This window comes from Pteropus alecto, unplaced genomic scaffold (assembly GCF_000325575.1).
Source record: "Pteropus alecto unplaced genomic scaffold, ASM32557v1 scaffold3, whole genome shotgun sequence".
In the NCBI taxonomy this organism is placed as follows: domain Eukaryota; kingdom Metazoa; phylum Chordata; class Mammalia; order Chiroptera; family Pteropodidae; genus Pteropus; species Pteropus alecto.
Window position 1 is genome coordinate 60,179,137 of NW_006442484.1, and position 16,368 is coordinate 60,195,504.

At 38.0% G+C, this 16,368-nt stretch overlaps 1 protein-coding gene across 1 annotated transcript in view; it reads right to left on the minus strand.

The window, feature by feature from the left end:
* HECW2 (HECT, C2 and WW domain containing E3 ubiquitin protein ligase 2) overlaps window positions 1-16,368 on the minus strand; it is a 205,516-nt gene that overhangs the window by 26,925 nt on the left and 162,223 nt on the right. The window contains exons 19-20 of the mRNA XM_025039312.1: window positions 9,893-10,013; window positions 8,279-8,392 (exon numbers count right to left, since the gene is read on the minus strand). Of these exons, the coding sequence (XP_024895080.1) occupies window positions 8,279-8,392; window positions 9,893-10,013 (235 nt within the window). The remainder of the gene's footprint in view (window positions 1-8,278; window positions 8,393-9,892; window positions 10,014-16,368) is intronic.

Here is a 16,368-nt window from a genome sequence, read left to right on the forward strand (position 1 = left end):
AATTTACTTAGAACAGACTTCAGCTATTTGCATGCTACTTCCTCAATTTTTGCCGTATCTGAATATATACCATTAACTTAATATTTTTCATTAAATCAACTTTAAATTCACTTGTTTTTTTCAATGTAGCCTTCTCTTACACAATATTATGAAATTATGATGTGCTAGCTTTATATTTTCCAATACACATTAACAAAAATACATAATTAAAATAAAAAAATGTCAGTCTGTGTAATAGTTAAAATCATTTCATACATCACCAGTCCACACTGCTCTTTGTAGACTGACAGGAAACTTATGTGTGCAGAAAAATGCAAACCTATCAGACTCTCAGATCCAAAAAGGCCTTAAGGGGACATGATGAAACTGCCTTCTTAGGTAGCTGAATATAATGTGGCTAGCAGGTGGCCACCAGAATTGGTAGGACTATGCTTAGATTACCCTGGGGATTCTCAAAACAGGACTCTGGCTGCCTCCCAGGTGCAAGGATGCAGACTACACCTCCTCGTGCTAAGACCCAGGCAGCCTCCTGTGGCTTCCTCCCACTGTCCTAGTTCTGGTCTCTGACGCCACCAAGAACAAATACTTCTTCCACTTGAATGTTCTTCACATACTAAGAGGCTTTCTTTCAACAAATATTTGAGTGCCTATTATGTTTTGGGTACCAATCTAGATGCTAAAGATACATAATTTTTTGAAAAGTCATTTTCTATAAGAACTCTTTAGTAATTTCTGTATGCCTGGTTTCTGCCCCTTCTTGCTGCCTTCCCCATTCCTGAACATAGCTACTTGTTTCAACCTCCCCTCAAAGCAGGGTTGGGAATTCCCTTTCCACCCTGGTCACTCTACTCTGGACACTCCACGGTGTCAAAGTCTGACCTAAGGGATGTTGTCTAATACTGGTCACCATACTTTGGGGTGTGGTCTTGTCAGTAAGGAGCTTAGAAAGGGCTCTTGCCCTCTCTACCTGGACACTTCATTCCACTACTGCAGCTTGAAATTATCCTGCCTTGTGGAACAGCCCCTTTGTTGACTCACTGAGCTAGTCATCAGCTCAAACCTTTCACCTGTGCTGCTTTAACCCAAGACTCTCCCATCCTCTCCACATGTCACTGTATCTTTTTAAAAGCTAAGTCTTTTACTTTTCCTTACGAAATTTCACATTGTGTGATTTTGTCCATGATTCTAGTCTACCCAGATCCCTGAGGATGCAAAACATCTCTCTGATTTCTCTAAATTTCTTATGGTTGGTGAATTTTATCACCTGCGTCTTTCCAGAAATCAAGAACCACAGAACACAAGTGTTATAGCCATCCTAGAAGTCATTCTGTCTAAACCCTTTTATTGAGAAGACTCAATCTGAAGGAAATCACTAACTTGCATCAAATGAACGCTGCAATGGAGGATACAGTTCTTGATGCATGATTTCTGACCGCAGGATTAATGCTCATCATTCTTTATGGTCTTCAGTAAGTTTTAAATGTTCATTAAGACTAAAAAAAAAAAATTGTTGTTTATAAAGCAAGGTTGGCAAACTATGGCCTGTGGACCAAATCTGGTCCACCTCCTGGCTTTATAAATAAAGTATTATTGGCATACAGCCATACCCATTTGTTTATGTGTTATCTGTGGCTGCTTTTCTGCTAAGATGACACAGTTGAGTATGTGGGACAGGGAAAGTATGGTCTGCAAAGCCTAAAATATTTACTATCTGGCCCTTTATAGAAAAGTTTGCCAACTCCTTTTACAGGAGAAAGTAGGTGGAAAATGCAGCTTTATTAAAATGCCCGGCTTACTAAAAAATCCTCTTCTTTAGTAAAATCCCTTGAAGGAAATATAAAATACCTACAATGTCCTATGGTGTATGCAATCTCAAGGAGTGGTCACGACTATGTATGAGACAGTGAGTGGTCCTAGCTTTGCAGGGCTTTCAAACAAAATCCAGGCATACAATAATAAGGGAAACCTGAGCCAAATATTTTATGATTCAGTTTTCTTACTAAGAGACAATGAGTATGAGCAAAATGGATTTCTAGTTGCTTAAAATTAAATAGTTAGAAATAGGTTTTCTCAGCATTTTAATAATACTGCATTTAGCTGAGTTATTATAATTATCTGTTTGTGTGTCTGCCTCTCCTATATACCTATCTAGACTGTAACCACACTGAAGGCAGGGACTATGTCTTTCTCATCTTTGTATCCCAAGTACTTAGCCTGATATATGGTAGGAGCTCAATATGTATTGTTGAATCAATGAGTGAAGCTCTCTGACGCTCTTTAAAGAAAATCAACATAATTTCCATTATCTGACATCTATGGATAGAGAGCTTGGTGCTTGTCATTTCCAGGTCTAATTTCTTCTAATATGGTAAAGTTTGTTAAAACAACAAAGGTGGTTCCTTTATTACGATAATAGCTGAATCTGGCTAAAGATAACAGAACGTCCCTTGAGGAGTTAATTTGAAAAGTAAAACTCCTTTCTTCCCAAGAGAGAACAAAGCTAACAGCTCCTCTAGGAAGAAAATGTATCTTCCTCAACTCCTCATGTTTTTATCTGCTGTTTTTTAACTCTGGGTGCACTAATGGAGTCACTCTAAAGCAAAGAGAGTTTCTGAAGTTTGATTTGATTACAATCTAAAATTTAGAACTGTGTATCTGAGAGCACGCTGTAGGTTACACATGTCTACCAAATTAAATAAGACATGTCTCAGCAGGGCATCTCGTGCATATGCTTCCTGTAATGTCTTAGCAACCTTCACCCATATAAATAGTTAACATGAGTCATATCACAGGGATCGTTTGTTACATTCCTGTTTTGCCAGTTAGGTTGGTTCCACAGCTAAAGGCTTGGCACAGAAATACAGAAACTCTGGACAACGGGTGTGTAGCCACACAACAGCTGCATCTGAGGGCATTTTGGAGTAAGCACAGATGTCTTTAGGGTGGCAATGCAGTCTTGAGCCCCATGAAGTGCTGATTAAGCATTTTAAAACACCACCATGTTGCCATGGTGACACCGCCCAACTTGTTAGTGGCGTCCAATATCTGTTAAAATAATTAATTTTATTCCCCTCTTCTTTGTTTTCAACTAAAAATTACTGAAAACAAAGTATTTCAATAGAATTAGACTATAAAATGAAAGATGATGACAATGAGTCACAACATCATTTCCTACAAGTTTTCTGGAAGACAGAAAGTTTTACTTTCTTACAAGTCAGTTCAACACACATGACCTATGCACCTGCTGATTCACCCTCAAATATTTATAACAGCAAGGCAGTGGTTCTTTAGCCACTTAAGGATGCCTCATGGATGAGTAAGGAATTTTGTGGGCAATTAATAAGACAAACTCTGGTGATTCCAAGCCTAGCGTAGAAATGGAAGCATCCTTTTTCAGCAAGGTTTGGGTTATTTAGGTTATGCTGCAGATGTCTCTTTTGGGAGGAAAACAAGCAGCACCATAAAGTTTAACTTGAAGCTTTACAGATTTTTAAGGAATAAATGTTAAACTCAGGCTTCCAGACAATTTCTAGTAAGAATTAGACTAGTTATATGTAAGAGCTGGTTATTTTATAAGCAGGGCCGCAAAAAAACCATTTCAGCTCTCATCCTCCCTTAGTTGCGTATATTTGCCTGTCTTGGGAAAAAGATCACAGAAAGAGCTCGTTTGTTCCTAACCCCCAACCCAACAACTAAAACTGTTTGCACATATCTCCTCCCTGGTCTAAGTGTGGCTTTGCAAGACAGATGATTGATGTCATGTAGATGGCACCAAACATATAATGAACTCATTCTTTCTTAAAGAAAGGTGCCTTTTACAGTGTTGGCCATGGAGAAAAAAAGAGGTGAGGCAATCACAGTGTAAACATCCTCTCTTTACTTAGGCCATTATTTCCTTACTGTTTTGAGTATTAAGAAGTTAATGATCCAGGATGCCTTATCAGAACACAATAGTCTACCTAGCTAACTTTTGACACCAACCATGTAAGCTTTAATTGCTAGGACTTTCAATTCAGGAGAAAATAATGCTGGAGACTATGCAGTGCTCCACTGGCCCCCTTCCTAAAGAAGCAACTTCTAGGCAGACAGAAGCCCAACAGAAAGAGGCAACCACAGCATGCAACTTCCTGCTACATTCAGTCAAGATGACTCAGTTTCCAGCCATTCCACCACTGCTGACCTCCCCTCTGCCCCACTTTGCAAGAGCAGATAACCAAATTAAGCTGGGTGGAAATTTTAATAACTAGAACAAAACCTCCAGCTCTGACTAAATTTAATCACAGTGGTTTGCTTAGAAACTATTTTCTTTTTGTAAAAAGCCAAATATAACATGAAGCATTATTTTAGCAGGAAAAAATAATAAATATCAAATAATATATTTGTATTACTAGGCCCTTGGATTATTTTTGTATTTTTTAATTGAATATAGGCATCACTAATATTCTGGTATTAATTCTATGTCACATGGAATTTGTAGTTATCCTGTAAATTTCTGACTGTAATTTTTTCCATCATTTTTCTTGACTGAGCTCTTCCATTTCAGGAATAACCTATAAATCATGTGTCATAGCTATGCAAAGAAACAGCTTAAAGCAGAGCTAAGTCTCTCTGTAAATCTGCTAATTCACATCTTTTTGGAGTACAGGCAGATGCATTATTCTTAAAAATAAATCACTTTCTCTTTATGCCCCAGTGAAGCTATTGTAAAGATCCTGAATATGACAAGTTGAAAATACAATCAGTGAGCAGGTATAAGAATTGCAAGTATTATTTCACCATAAATAACATAACATTGACATTTAGCAACATGAAATGATGCTCTATAAATACCAATACCTCTACTGAGTCGGACTTTCCACAGAATTAACTCTATCCATGTATTTAATTACTCTATTGACCTCAAGTGAAGAAGAACGTATACACTCACCAAAAATTACCCTGGTGGCGGTCACTTATCAGACAAGAAAATAAAAGTCATTCAGGGAAACATTTCCTAAATCTCCCCAAATCCTGACTATGTTTTCTTTGAATAAATATTTATTGTAGGATAGTTTTTGACTTACAGAAAAGTTGCAAAGATAGTATGGAAAATTCTTGTATACCGCACATTCTCTCAACTTCTTACATTAGTATAGTACATTTGTTACAATTAATGAACCAATATTGATACAGTATTTTTAACTAAAATTCACATTTTATTCAGATTTCCTTAGTTTTTACCTAATGTCCCTTTCCTGTCCCAGGATCCCATCCAAAATACCACATTACATTTAATTGTCATGTTTCCTTAGGTTCTCTTGGCTGTGACGGTTTCTCAGACTGTTCTGATTTTTGATGATCTTGACAGTTTTGAGGAGTACTAGTAAGGTATCTTGTAGGATGTCCCCTAATCTAAATTTATTTGATGTTTTTGTCCCTCAGTCTGGATTTATCTGATGTTTTTCTCACCACTAAACTGACATTATGGGTTTTGGGAGAAAGACCATAGAGGTGAACTGCCATTCTCATCACATCATACCAAGGTTACATACTATTAACGTGATGTATCACTGTTAATTTTAACCTTGATTACCTGGCTGAGTGTCAGTCATCTCCACTGCGGACTTCTTTTTCCCATTTCCATACTGAACTATTTGGAAAAAAGTCAGTATGTACAACCCACAACTACGGAGTGGGGAATTATGCTGAATTATCTGCAAATCTTCTGCAAAGCAGATTTGTCTATTTTCCATTCATTCTGCATTCATTTAATCATGCATTTATATGAATATAGTTATTTATTTTATACCTTGGGTTATAATCCATTGCTACTTTATTTATTTATCTTGTTGTTCGATTTTTTCTACCTTTGAACATTGGGAGCTCTTCAGTTGATTCTTGTATCCCTTTGACACACCCCTATCATGGTGGGCTTTTTGAGTACTTCTTTACTTTCTGGCACTGCAAGATACTTTAGCTTCTTCTTGTATAGTTCCTGTCCCAGTCTTAGAATCAGCCAGTTCTTCAAGGAACTCTAGTTCCTTTTATTGAAGAATGATATTAGAAACCAAGATCTGGGAACTAGTTATATATGTTTTTAAACACCTATTAATTACTAGGGCTAGACATAAAGAACTTACAAAATGACACATTTTGAGGGCATTGAAATTAATAAAGGGAAAGTAAGATTAAACTTCCATGTCCATTTTTATAGTTCCATAGAAAAATTTGGTAGTTTCTCGTTTTGAGCATTTATCATAATCAAGAAGAAATATTCTAGTCTTTAATTTTAATGTGATAGAATCAATGTGTTTGAGAAGGTGGCAACAGCTAAAATAACTTTTTAATTTTAAGCTGTTTTGAGGTTTCTATTTTTTCAGCAAGAGTACTGTTTTAATCTTTTAAAAAAGTATATATATTCGAATGCCGTAATTGCAAAATAAAGTCTATATCTAATAATCTATCTATATGATATGGATATGGTAAAGCCATGAAACCAGAAATTATCTGGCCCTACTCCAGCTTCAATAAACCATAAGCAGAGGGGCCTGATTAAGAAATTGTTCCTCTCTCTTATTTTCCCTTGGGAGTTACAGGAAAAAGACAGGTGATAGAAGCAGAAAGTATTTGGGCATTAGCAGCAATCAAATACAGAGATATCAAGCCCCACTCAGCCTGGGCCTCCTCCTATGAGTGGATGTCATCAGTCCAGATCATAGGGAGACTGCATTAGGATGATCAAGCATGAAAAGCATCTATTCTATTCAAACTTAAGTTCCAAGGCTCCCATTGAGTCTTCCTTACATTTCTGAGATCTCAACAAACCATGGTCCAACAATGAAGGAAGGCAGCTGGAGTTCTGGAGGAGGAAAAGTATTCTCATCCAAATCAGACTGATTATGTCAGGAAATATTTGGCATCCCATGCATACCTGTGATTAGGCCAAAAACACTTGCCTTCATTTTCAATTGTGCACTTGCATCTTTAAGCCAATTAACATAAGCTAGAAGTCCATTAAGGCATGTCAGCATGGAAGACTCAAGTCTCAGGCAAGCTTCTGCTCAAACTTTTGTCACATTATACTGTTTTCCCATGTAATATTTTACTTTAGTCACAGCCAGGAGACGATATAATAGTATACGTGAAGCTCAGAAGTTATCAGGCACTAGTTGGAATGGTGAAAAGATTCATAGGTAGGAAAAAAAATTCAGACAGACCAGAGTTCAGTTTGCCTATATCCCAGTGTTAGTCCAAGAGTACTGGATGAAAGACTAAGACCTAGTTGTGAATCTTAATTTTGCTATTATCTAGTTCCATTAGCACAGGCAAGTTATTCCATACTTTGGAGCCTCTATTTCATGAACCATATATTGAATGGTTAAATTTGTTGGGTATTATTACTATGACCCCATAATCGTTATTCCTGGGCATGACTGAGAGGGTAGACTTAAAATAATCCAAATCAACAGTATCAAGGAGAAGACAACCAGAGTTTAGGTAATTGTGCGGTACTGTTTTAATTCACTTTAGTGATGGCTGGGTTACATAGAAGGTACTGAAACTCAAAACTCTGACCTGAAATGAGGAAAGAGGAAGGGTTCTGGAGAGGAGAGCTGTCATCTTCTCAAGTGTTATATAACAACTGTTACGTCTATTCGGATGCAATAATCACTGTGTGGGAGTCTTCACTCCTTCATTTCCTTATCCTTATCTATATGAGCTCTCATGGAAGAGTCACAGAAGGTTGGAGATCCTTTTTTACAGCAGGTTATAATTTTGGCAGGTGTGCTGCCATCCCAAAAGGAGAGAAAAATTGAGGACAGAGAAATAAGAACCAAGGCCCAACAGTTACTACTGTGGAGACTTTTCCTGGTAGAGCAGCAGGATTCTAATTCATGATTCGGAAACTGAGTTTATTTAATAGGTGAAGCTCATTCTACTTAGCACCCCAGTGCAGATCACAAGATCACAGATACTAAAATGCAATATCATGTTTTTTCCCCCTCAAAGCCCACTTTTTCCCTTTAAGCGAGTTTCAGAAAGAATAAATCAAACCAAGCTTCTGCTCTCAAAAATGATCTACAGTTACAAGTTTGTACCAAAGAAATTCTATATCAAATGATTTAAAAACCAGAGACTCTTTTAAAAAAAGAAAAAAGCCAAGAGGCTTAAGTGTATGAGAACTGCATTTCCTGCCAGAAGGATTTCCTGTTTTAGGCAACCACAGTGAGGATGTGGTGAAACATCCGCCCTGCAGTCGTAGCCTGTGTTCCACAGGCCACTTCTCTGTACTACTCACCCTTCCTCCCCGACGAATGTGACATACAGCTTATTTCTCTGCAGGTCTTTTCGGGAGTAGCCCATAATCTGATTAAAAGCATCTTCAAGTAAGTGATCTCTTCTGATAATTAACCTGTCCGTAAAAAAAACAATTTGAAAAATACAGATTATTTCCCAATCCTTATCTTTCTAGAACTGGGCACTTGCCATTTAATTTCCATTTACCATAACTAACTAGGCAAAAAGGAGTGACTTAATGTCATTGCTATCTGCCATAGAGGACACATTTGTCTTTAACTATTAACAGCATTAACAAAAGTTACATAAGAGAGTCATTGGTAAAGAGAGCACCCCACCTATAACCTGTGAGAACAATTCAAGAGGCCTTTCTGAATGGGCAAATCAATTTATCCAAGAAGGATATGAAACAACACATGCACAAGACTTTTGTTTTGTAAAGGAAGAACAACCCTATGAGGTCATGTTTGAAGCCTGAACGCACCTAGACAAGGAATTCAATTAGCAAGTGCCTAGAGAGATGATGTCAGAACAGCAGGAAGAAAAAATTCTCAGTGTCCTCCACAGCAGAGGAGTTTGTAATTGTGCTTAATTTAATTTTCAAATTATGTGAATCTTGAGATTCCCCAAGGGATGGATGCAAATGACTAATACTTGCAATAGATTAATCTACTTGTGAAAACAACAATTAAATCATCCTTAAGCAGATATCAATTTGCCTTTAGTGAAAACAGTAATGGAAGGAAGATGATAGGGAGGCCAAACACACAAAAGCTTGATCAAGACCTTCTTCGTAAGTGAAATGTGAGAGTGGTAAGAGCTCTGAAAAGTATAGTGTTTTGGGAAGGCTGATGTTTTCAGAGGGTGATGATAGTGGAACGTGTGAATTTAATCAAGAAAGCCCTCCTCGTGGGGCAATGAGCCATGGGCTGTTGGGCTGGCCCCTGGACTTTCTCTCAGGCACCCAGGAACAGGGCAATATTGCAGTAGAGACCCAGCCTGCTCTGTCCTCTCTCAGGTGGCAGAGTGATCTCTAGTGGGGACATGGCACAGAGGTAGAGGTTGGGAGGAAGGGAGTATTAGTAAGGAGGGAATGGAAATAATTCTAGGCCAAAAAACATGATGATGTTTCAATTTCCTCATTTAAATGGAGGTGGATAAAGATGGGCAGACACAATATTCTTGACATTACATTGGACAAGTGAAGTTTATTTCACAGAACAAAATAGAGTTGAGCAGTGTTCCTACACTCAGGTCAGCTCAGTAGACAGTGATGTGCAATACGGGACATTGTGACAGCATTATATCTGATGCATATATTCTAAGCAACAACGAGGTGCTTTTCAGGAGAGAAAAACAAATCAGCTTTTTATTTTGCCTATATTTCTACATGGAATGTGGTAGTTTCTTTACTGTTTGTTTTAAAATCTTAAGCTCGACCGTGCTTAATTCCATAACAGTGTTTTAGATAATTCTGTAATTTACAAACACCAAAACAATTATACTGACTAAAACAAAGGTTGGTCATCCCAAATCATAATATCCTGCATTCTCAACTGCATCCCATCCTTTCACCATGTATATAAATCCTGTGGTTTGTATCACTTTGACTTACTTTAATTTCCCTGGGCCTTGTCCATATCCTTTAGTCTCTAATTTCCTGTAAAAGTTCCTTAGTTTGGCTTCAAAATCTCGCTTGTAAGGGGCAGGAGCCCGGGCATTGGCACGCTGCGTACCTACAGCAAACCACAAACAGAGGAGGGTGTGGATTTGTGCAATGTCCTGATGTTCATCACATCACCATGAAAAATATCACTGTGGGTTGAGATCAGAGTTAACAAGTAATAGGAAGCAATACTTTAAGTTCCTGCATTTTCAAATCTCCAAGTTGAGGCTATAACAGAGCTTAACCAGGGCCTTACGCTATGTCTTCTTTGTGGCATTTTGGTTGAAAAGAACAATGCTGTTCAAATAGTTACAATGATGCCCATGTATTACTCAAATATGTTCCCCTTTTCAGTCCAAGCTAATATGAGTCAAACAGGGTTACTCATGTCTAATGGTAACTGTAGAGGTTACCATTGCTGCTGAGATGATATCATGGCAATTAGACAGAAAGTTACAGTGTGAAAGTATCTGGCACATAAAACAAGAACAGTAAGTTCCACACTTTACTTTATGGAAAACCTACAAAAACTTCTTTTAGATATACACCATAACTGAGAACTATTTTATTCACATAAGTACATACATTTCATATTGCAGGGTAGAATAATCTTGATATAAAAACAGAATTCAGACATATCTGCAGAAGTCACATGCCTCCTGGTTACACAAAGAGTAAATAATACTGCTACTTGCTATATTCGTATTATGTGCCAGTACTGTAATTACCTACAGATCATCTAAAGATGTTTTATACGTCATCTTATGGCAAGTATCATTAATAAAATGTAGAAGTAACACAGTTTGTTCCTCTTTTCATAGAAAAATCTGGCTTTGGGTCATAAAGTGACTCACCAATAAGCCAAGATACAAAAGGTGACGATGAATATAGGAATCAGACGCAGATCCATGACAAAAACACTGGCTATTTCCACTAAATATTTCACAACACAATAAAAGAAACCAGAAAACAAAAGTTGTGGAGTCTTGTGCATTATACACCATGTAAGCTCATTAAATATTTCCTTAATGAATGAATCACTAAATTCATTGTTAATACTGTGAAGCCTAGCAACAGATTCTGAAAATGAATAAGATGAGGTTCCTGGACTGCCTATCTCGGTTGAGAAGACAGCAATGAAACAATTAGAGAATAATTAAGTCCTAAACTAGATGGTATACAAACTAGGAAGCAGAGAGGACAAAATGATAGCCCTGAGGCCAGACCCAGACCCCAGAGGCCAGACCTATTAATCTATTTTGCTTGCTATACAATCACCTTTAAAGATTTTAAATTAACTTTCAACATTTAAAAATTAGGAGATTTCAAGTAAAAAAAAAAAAATCCAGATTTTCTTTTGAATATGATTTGGGAGCTCTTGCAACAACTGGCTTGCATTTTCCTGGGGCTGCAGCAGGCAGCTGCTCAAGTAAACAAGCATGTGCTCTCCACTGTTTCACAGCCACTCAATGACACTGACTACCTGGGCCCCCTTGGTAGTTGCTTTTGAGGTCGGAGTTATAGACAAGTGATAGTAAATGAGGATACGTGGAGATCAAAATGGAAAAGGCCTTAGGGAAGAGGCTTTATTGAAATCAGGCCTTGTAAACAGGAGGATCTGTATTCTATACTGGGGCAGGGCAGCAAGAGCTAAATACGCCTTGCACGCATGCTCCAGAGTAGAGGGAGAGTGGTGGGGAGTAAGTGAGAAATTAAATCAGTCAGAAGATCAGAGACAAATTACGAGAGAAATTTTTTAAAAACCTAACTAGGGAGATTGGGCATAATACAGTGGGCACTGGGAAACCTTTCTAGGTTCCTTAAATAAAACAAAAGCAGTGTTTTATTTAAGAAATGATTTTCAGAGAGTGTTGAGTACATTAAGGGTGTGAAAAGAGCAGAGGCCTGAGATCCAGCCAGGAGTAGTTGCAGCAATTGAAGCTTGAGGGGATGAGGACTAGGCTGCAGTGATGAGTCAGAGAAACATTTACAATGTGAAATAAGAGTTGGTTATAGTAGATATGTAAAGAAGATAGATAGGAAGCTCTCAGTGGTAATACAAAGTTTTTAAAACAGTAACGATAGTTATTTGTTAAATGCCTGCTCTGCATTAGAGACCAAGCATTTTACTTAGAGGATCCTGGGGAATCCTCGCAAGTCTGTGAAGTAGGCATTATTATTATCACCATGATCACCGCTTTGTAAATCAGGAAACTGAAGTCATATGTCAGTGAATGGTAGGTTTGGGATTTGAGCAAGGTCTGTCTGATACTAAAAGCAGTGTAGGAGATAAGGCTGGTGGACAGGGCACGTGAAACTTTATACATATGGAGCTGGAGATGACAGCTATTCAGGTGGATATACTTTATAGACACTTGAAAATATGGTACCAGAGTTCTGGTGAGAGATCAGGGCCTCACTTGTGGATTAAATGAGTCACTGTATATATGGCACTTGTGCAGTGCCTCTGCATAAGAAGCCCAGATAAGTGTTAGCTCTTACTGTTATTATCTGCACAGAGGTGAATACTAAAGACATAGGGAAATGTGTTGGGGTTTTAGGAATGGATCATAATAAACTAGCTATTGATTAATAATATGTCCAGAAGTCTGTTTGTGTAGTTATCAATCCTTCATCCAAAGAGCTAAGAGCTATGTCATAAAGGATACAAATAAACTTGACCTTAAAATGTCTAGGTTACAGAAGAGATTCCTAGGCACTTAGGAAGCTTTTAAAAATCTGTGTTCAGGCCACACCCAAGACACATTACATCAGAATCCGTGGGGGTGGAATCCAGGCATAAGCGTTTTATACCGCTCTCCAGATGACTCCAAAGAACAGTCAAGTTTGAGAACCATTATCCCCTACAGGGTGGTTACATGTAACCAATGAAACACGTGGGCAGCATCCAGGGACCAACATGGGGCAATGCTTCCTGTGTATTTGAAAGGCATCATTTGCAACATAAAGGAACATGATCTCCACCAACACGAGGTTGCTCTCTTAGATGGCCGAGGGACAGGGCAATGGGCCACAAGTCCACTCAGGGGTGGCAGAATAAAACTGTCAGTCCTGCAGTCTGAGAAACTGCAGACTAGTAAACCCAGACAGCTCAGAAAGCAGCTGTAATGAATCAGGTATCAAGAGCACAATCATTGACAAAGAGGAAAAAGAACAAAAGACTGAATGAAATCTTTCAGAACTCAAAAGAAAAATGATTCTTTAAAAGTTCACTACTTAAAAAACCAAAACAGCACACATTATTGTTATTGCTGTATAATCTGAGATGCTTAAAAGGATGTAGGAAAGGCCCTAATGCATTCCATCAATATCAATGCAGACACTTAATAAAAATTAGCTCCATTTATGCACTAGGTAAAGTGATTCAAGTATGGAGATTCTGGAGACAGACATTGTTAAACGCAAAAATTCTTTTGCTAATAGTTTGATTATGAAAAGTCATTTACACATTACTTCATGGTTTAAAAATTACAGTAAATTATGTTGTTGGCCCTTGTCAAATTCTTAATGCAAGTCAGGTGCAACTGCGAAGAATGTCTAGGCAATAACGATGTTACTTCCACTGTGGAAAACAAAAATGATCTTGGAAGATTGAGCTGACAGAATTGTATGGGAACCATAATTCCAAGTGAAGTTCTAGGATAAAACACTCCCACAGAGTAATTTTATGATCTTTATGGTAATAGGAAGTTAGATACGAAAAGGTCAGCGTTACATATAGGAAATGATCAAATGAAAGGCTGACTTTATGGACAGTCGGCATTATGTTAATTATTTGCAGGAAAAAATTTCAGTAAGATATTAGGTTTTTTTCCCCTTTTCTTCTATATAGTGTTACACTATTTCTACTTACTGTTACAAAATTGCATAATCATGTACAAATTTAAAAAATTCTACCTGACAAAATACTTTGGATGGTATCAGAAAAATCTTAGCAACAAACTTCTAAGAAGCCTGGGGATTTTTGTTGTTTTTTTTTCTTGTTTTTGATTTTGGATGTGCCACCGAGAACTCAGACTGTTTTAATGGCTAGCTCTCACTCTGTGTCTGCCAGGGATGGAGCTTGGCCCAATCCAACGTGGCTCCAAGCCTCTGTACTGAGACAGCTCAGGAGCTCACTTCTTTCCTGGTCCACTTTCTAAAAAAAAAATCTCTATGATATTTATATATATATATATCTTCTGTATTTCTTTTTTAAACAATTCCCCGTTACTGAATGAGAACAAACTATCAAGCATTACAATAATTTCTGGAATACTCCCTCTTCTGGAACATAGCTCAATAATGGAAATTAAAGGGAAAAAAACACCTACAAAACAGCTGGCACAAAGCACAAGGCTGAAGTCTTCACATTTTTGCTTTATTCCCTAAGAGCAGTAAAAGGCCCTCAGGTCATTGTTTTGAGCTTGCTCATGCTTTCATTTACATACTATTTGTATAAAAAAAAAAAGCCCAATTTGATAGTCTGATTTCTCAGACTGAAATAATGTATTAAAAGGGAAAAGCTGAAAGGGCATGCCAGCATTAGGGCTGGGGGACAAGGGAGACTAACAACAACAACAACAACAACAACAACAAAACAAAAACAAAAACACCTCTCTATTGTGACAGAGATTGTATTAGGCTCTTCTTTGGTCTCTGGAATCACAACTCCCCCATCCCCAGACACTCAGGGAGCACCCTTGATTTGTACCATTTGGTTCCTACATCATCTTTGTGGGGCTGAGCAAAGAGAAGGGATAGAACACTGTTTCTAAAAAGAAGTATAAAGCTACTTCAGAAACCGTGGGAAAGAGAGAGGGAGGAGGAGAAGAAAGGAGAGAGAGAGAGAAAGAGACAGAGAGACAGAGAGACAGAGATAGAGAGAGACAGAGACAGAAGGAGACAGAGAGACAGAAAGAATGTTTAAGAAAAAGAGCAGGTGATGAGATACACTGCAGCTAAGATGCTAAAACTTTGAAAAGAGTGGGCGAGGAAAGGAGTATCCTTAAGGAGCTGCACCATGTATGGGCAGAAATAACTCCCTCTCATGTCCCATGCCCTGAAGACAAGCTTCAGTGAAGACCTATATGGCTCTTCAGTGCTTTCTGTTCTGTTTTACTTCCGTTGAGGGGGACCAAATGCTAATCCTAGCTTCTGGATAGTCCAGTTCCAGTCAAGTAACAAGAGCTCTGTATGATGATCCCCCCAAGCCATGAAATATCCTCAATACACTCATGGCTTTGGTTGCGTGGAAAATTCACATAAGTGAGCACATCTTTAACAATATTAGATAAATTCGGTGCTATTGCATTTAAATTCCTAGAAATGTGCATCTAGAAAAGGTCCTTAGCTAAACTTCTGGGTCCCATATTTGGCATAACAAACCATATGGTGTTTGCAAAGATCTTTTCTTTCTGGCATAGCTAAGGTTGGGATTGGCATTATAACAGTCCTGGAAAACGAACCTTCAGATTCCAAGATTTTGACCAATTTTAGGTGAGCACTCTAACAGCTGCAAATAGCAGTGAGTCAAAGTTTCCAAAGCTCCTGTCTCTTCTGTATTTGAAAAGACATGTAAATGTGCTTGGAATGAGGAAAAGTGTGGTAACTGTACCAGGTTGTTAGGCGTTCTGAAAGAAGATCATTAAAATTTATTATTGTCATAATTTTCACAATATTATTCCCACACCACAAAAAGGGATGAAATTCTAGTCACGAGGAGGATCAGACAAATTTTAAAAAACTGTTTGAAGTGTTTTCACAAAAACTTTAGGGATTCTGGTACAAGGAGAAGCTATTTTACTCAAAGAAATAAGACTGCTCCGCTGGGTCAATGTGGCTAGCTAGTCCTGTCCTGGTATCATGTGGAATTAGTTAAAAGTTACTCCCACTGAGATCAGGCAGTACATCCCAATTTCAAGATCAAATAAAGCCCACTAAAACAGAGAAGCCAAAAATATGGAGATGATTCTTCCTGAAAATTGAAACCACCACAAATACTGCTAGCCATTTAAATATATTTGGGTTCTACATGTCTTTGGAAAATATTCAACTCTAAATCTGCTTTCAAAGTGCGTTTTACTACTACCGTGGGTTATTCATGTACATTTGTGATGCTAAATTAAAAGAAGCGATCTAGTCACCATTTAGGATGTGCATGCAGTCTCAGAGACTGTTCAGCCAGTCTCCAAGAGCATATGCCTTTATGAGGCTCAGAAAGGACAGAACCTGGTGATCTACCTCTTTCTTGGGGAGGATTGCACCAGAAAAGGCCTGAAAAGGAGAGCCTTGATTGCAATGAGCAATAATCCACACAGCTTCATTTTCTTAATCATAAAGCATCCGTAAAGGGACCACACATTTAAACCTCATCATAGATTTCAGCTAAGATAAGGATCAGTTAGAATAATTAAATATCTAAG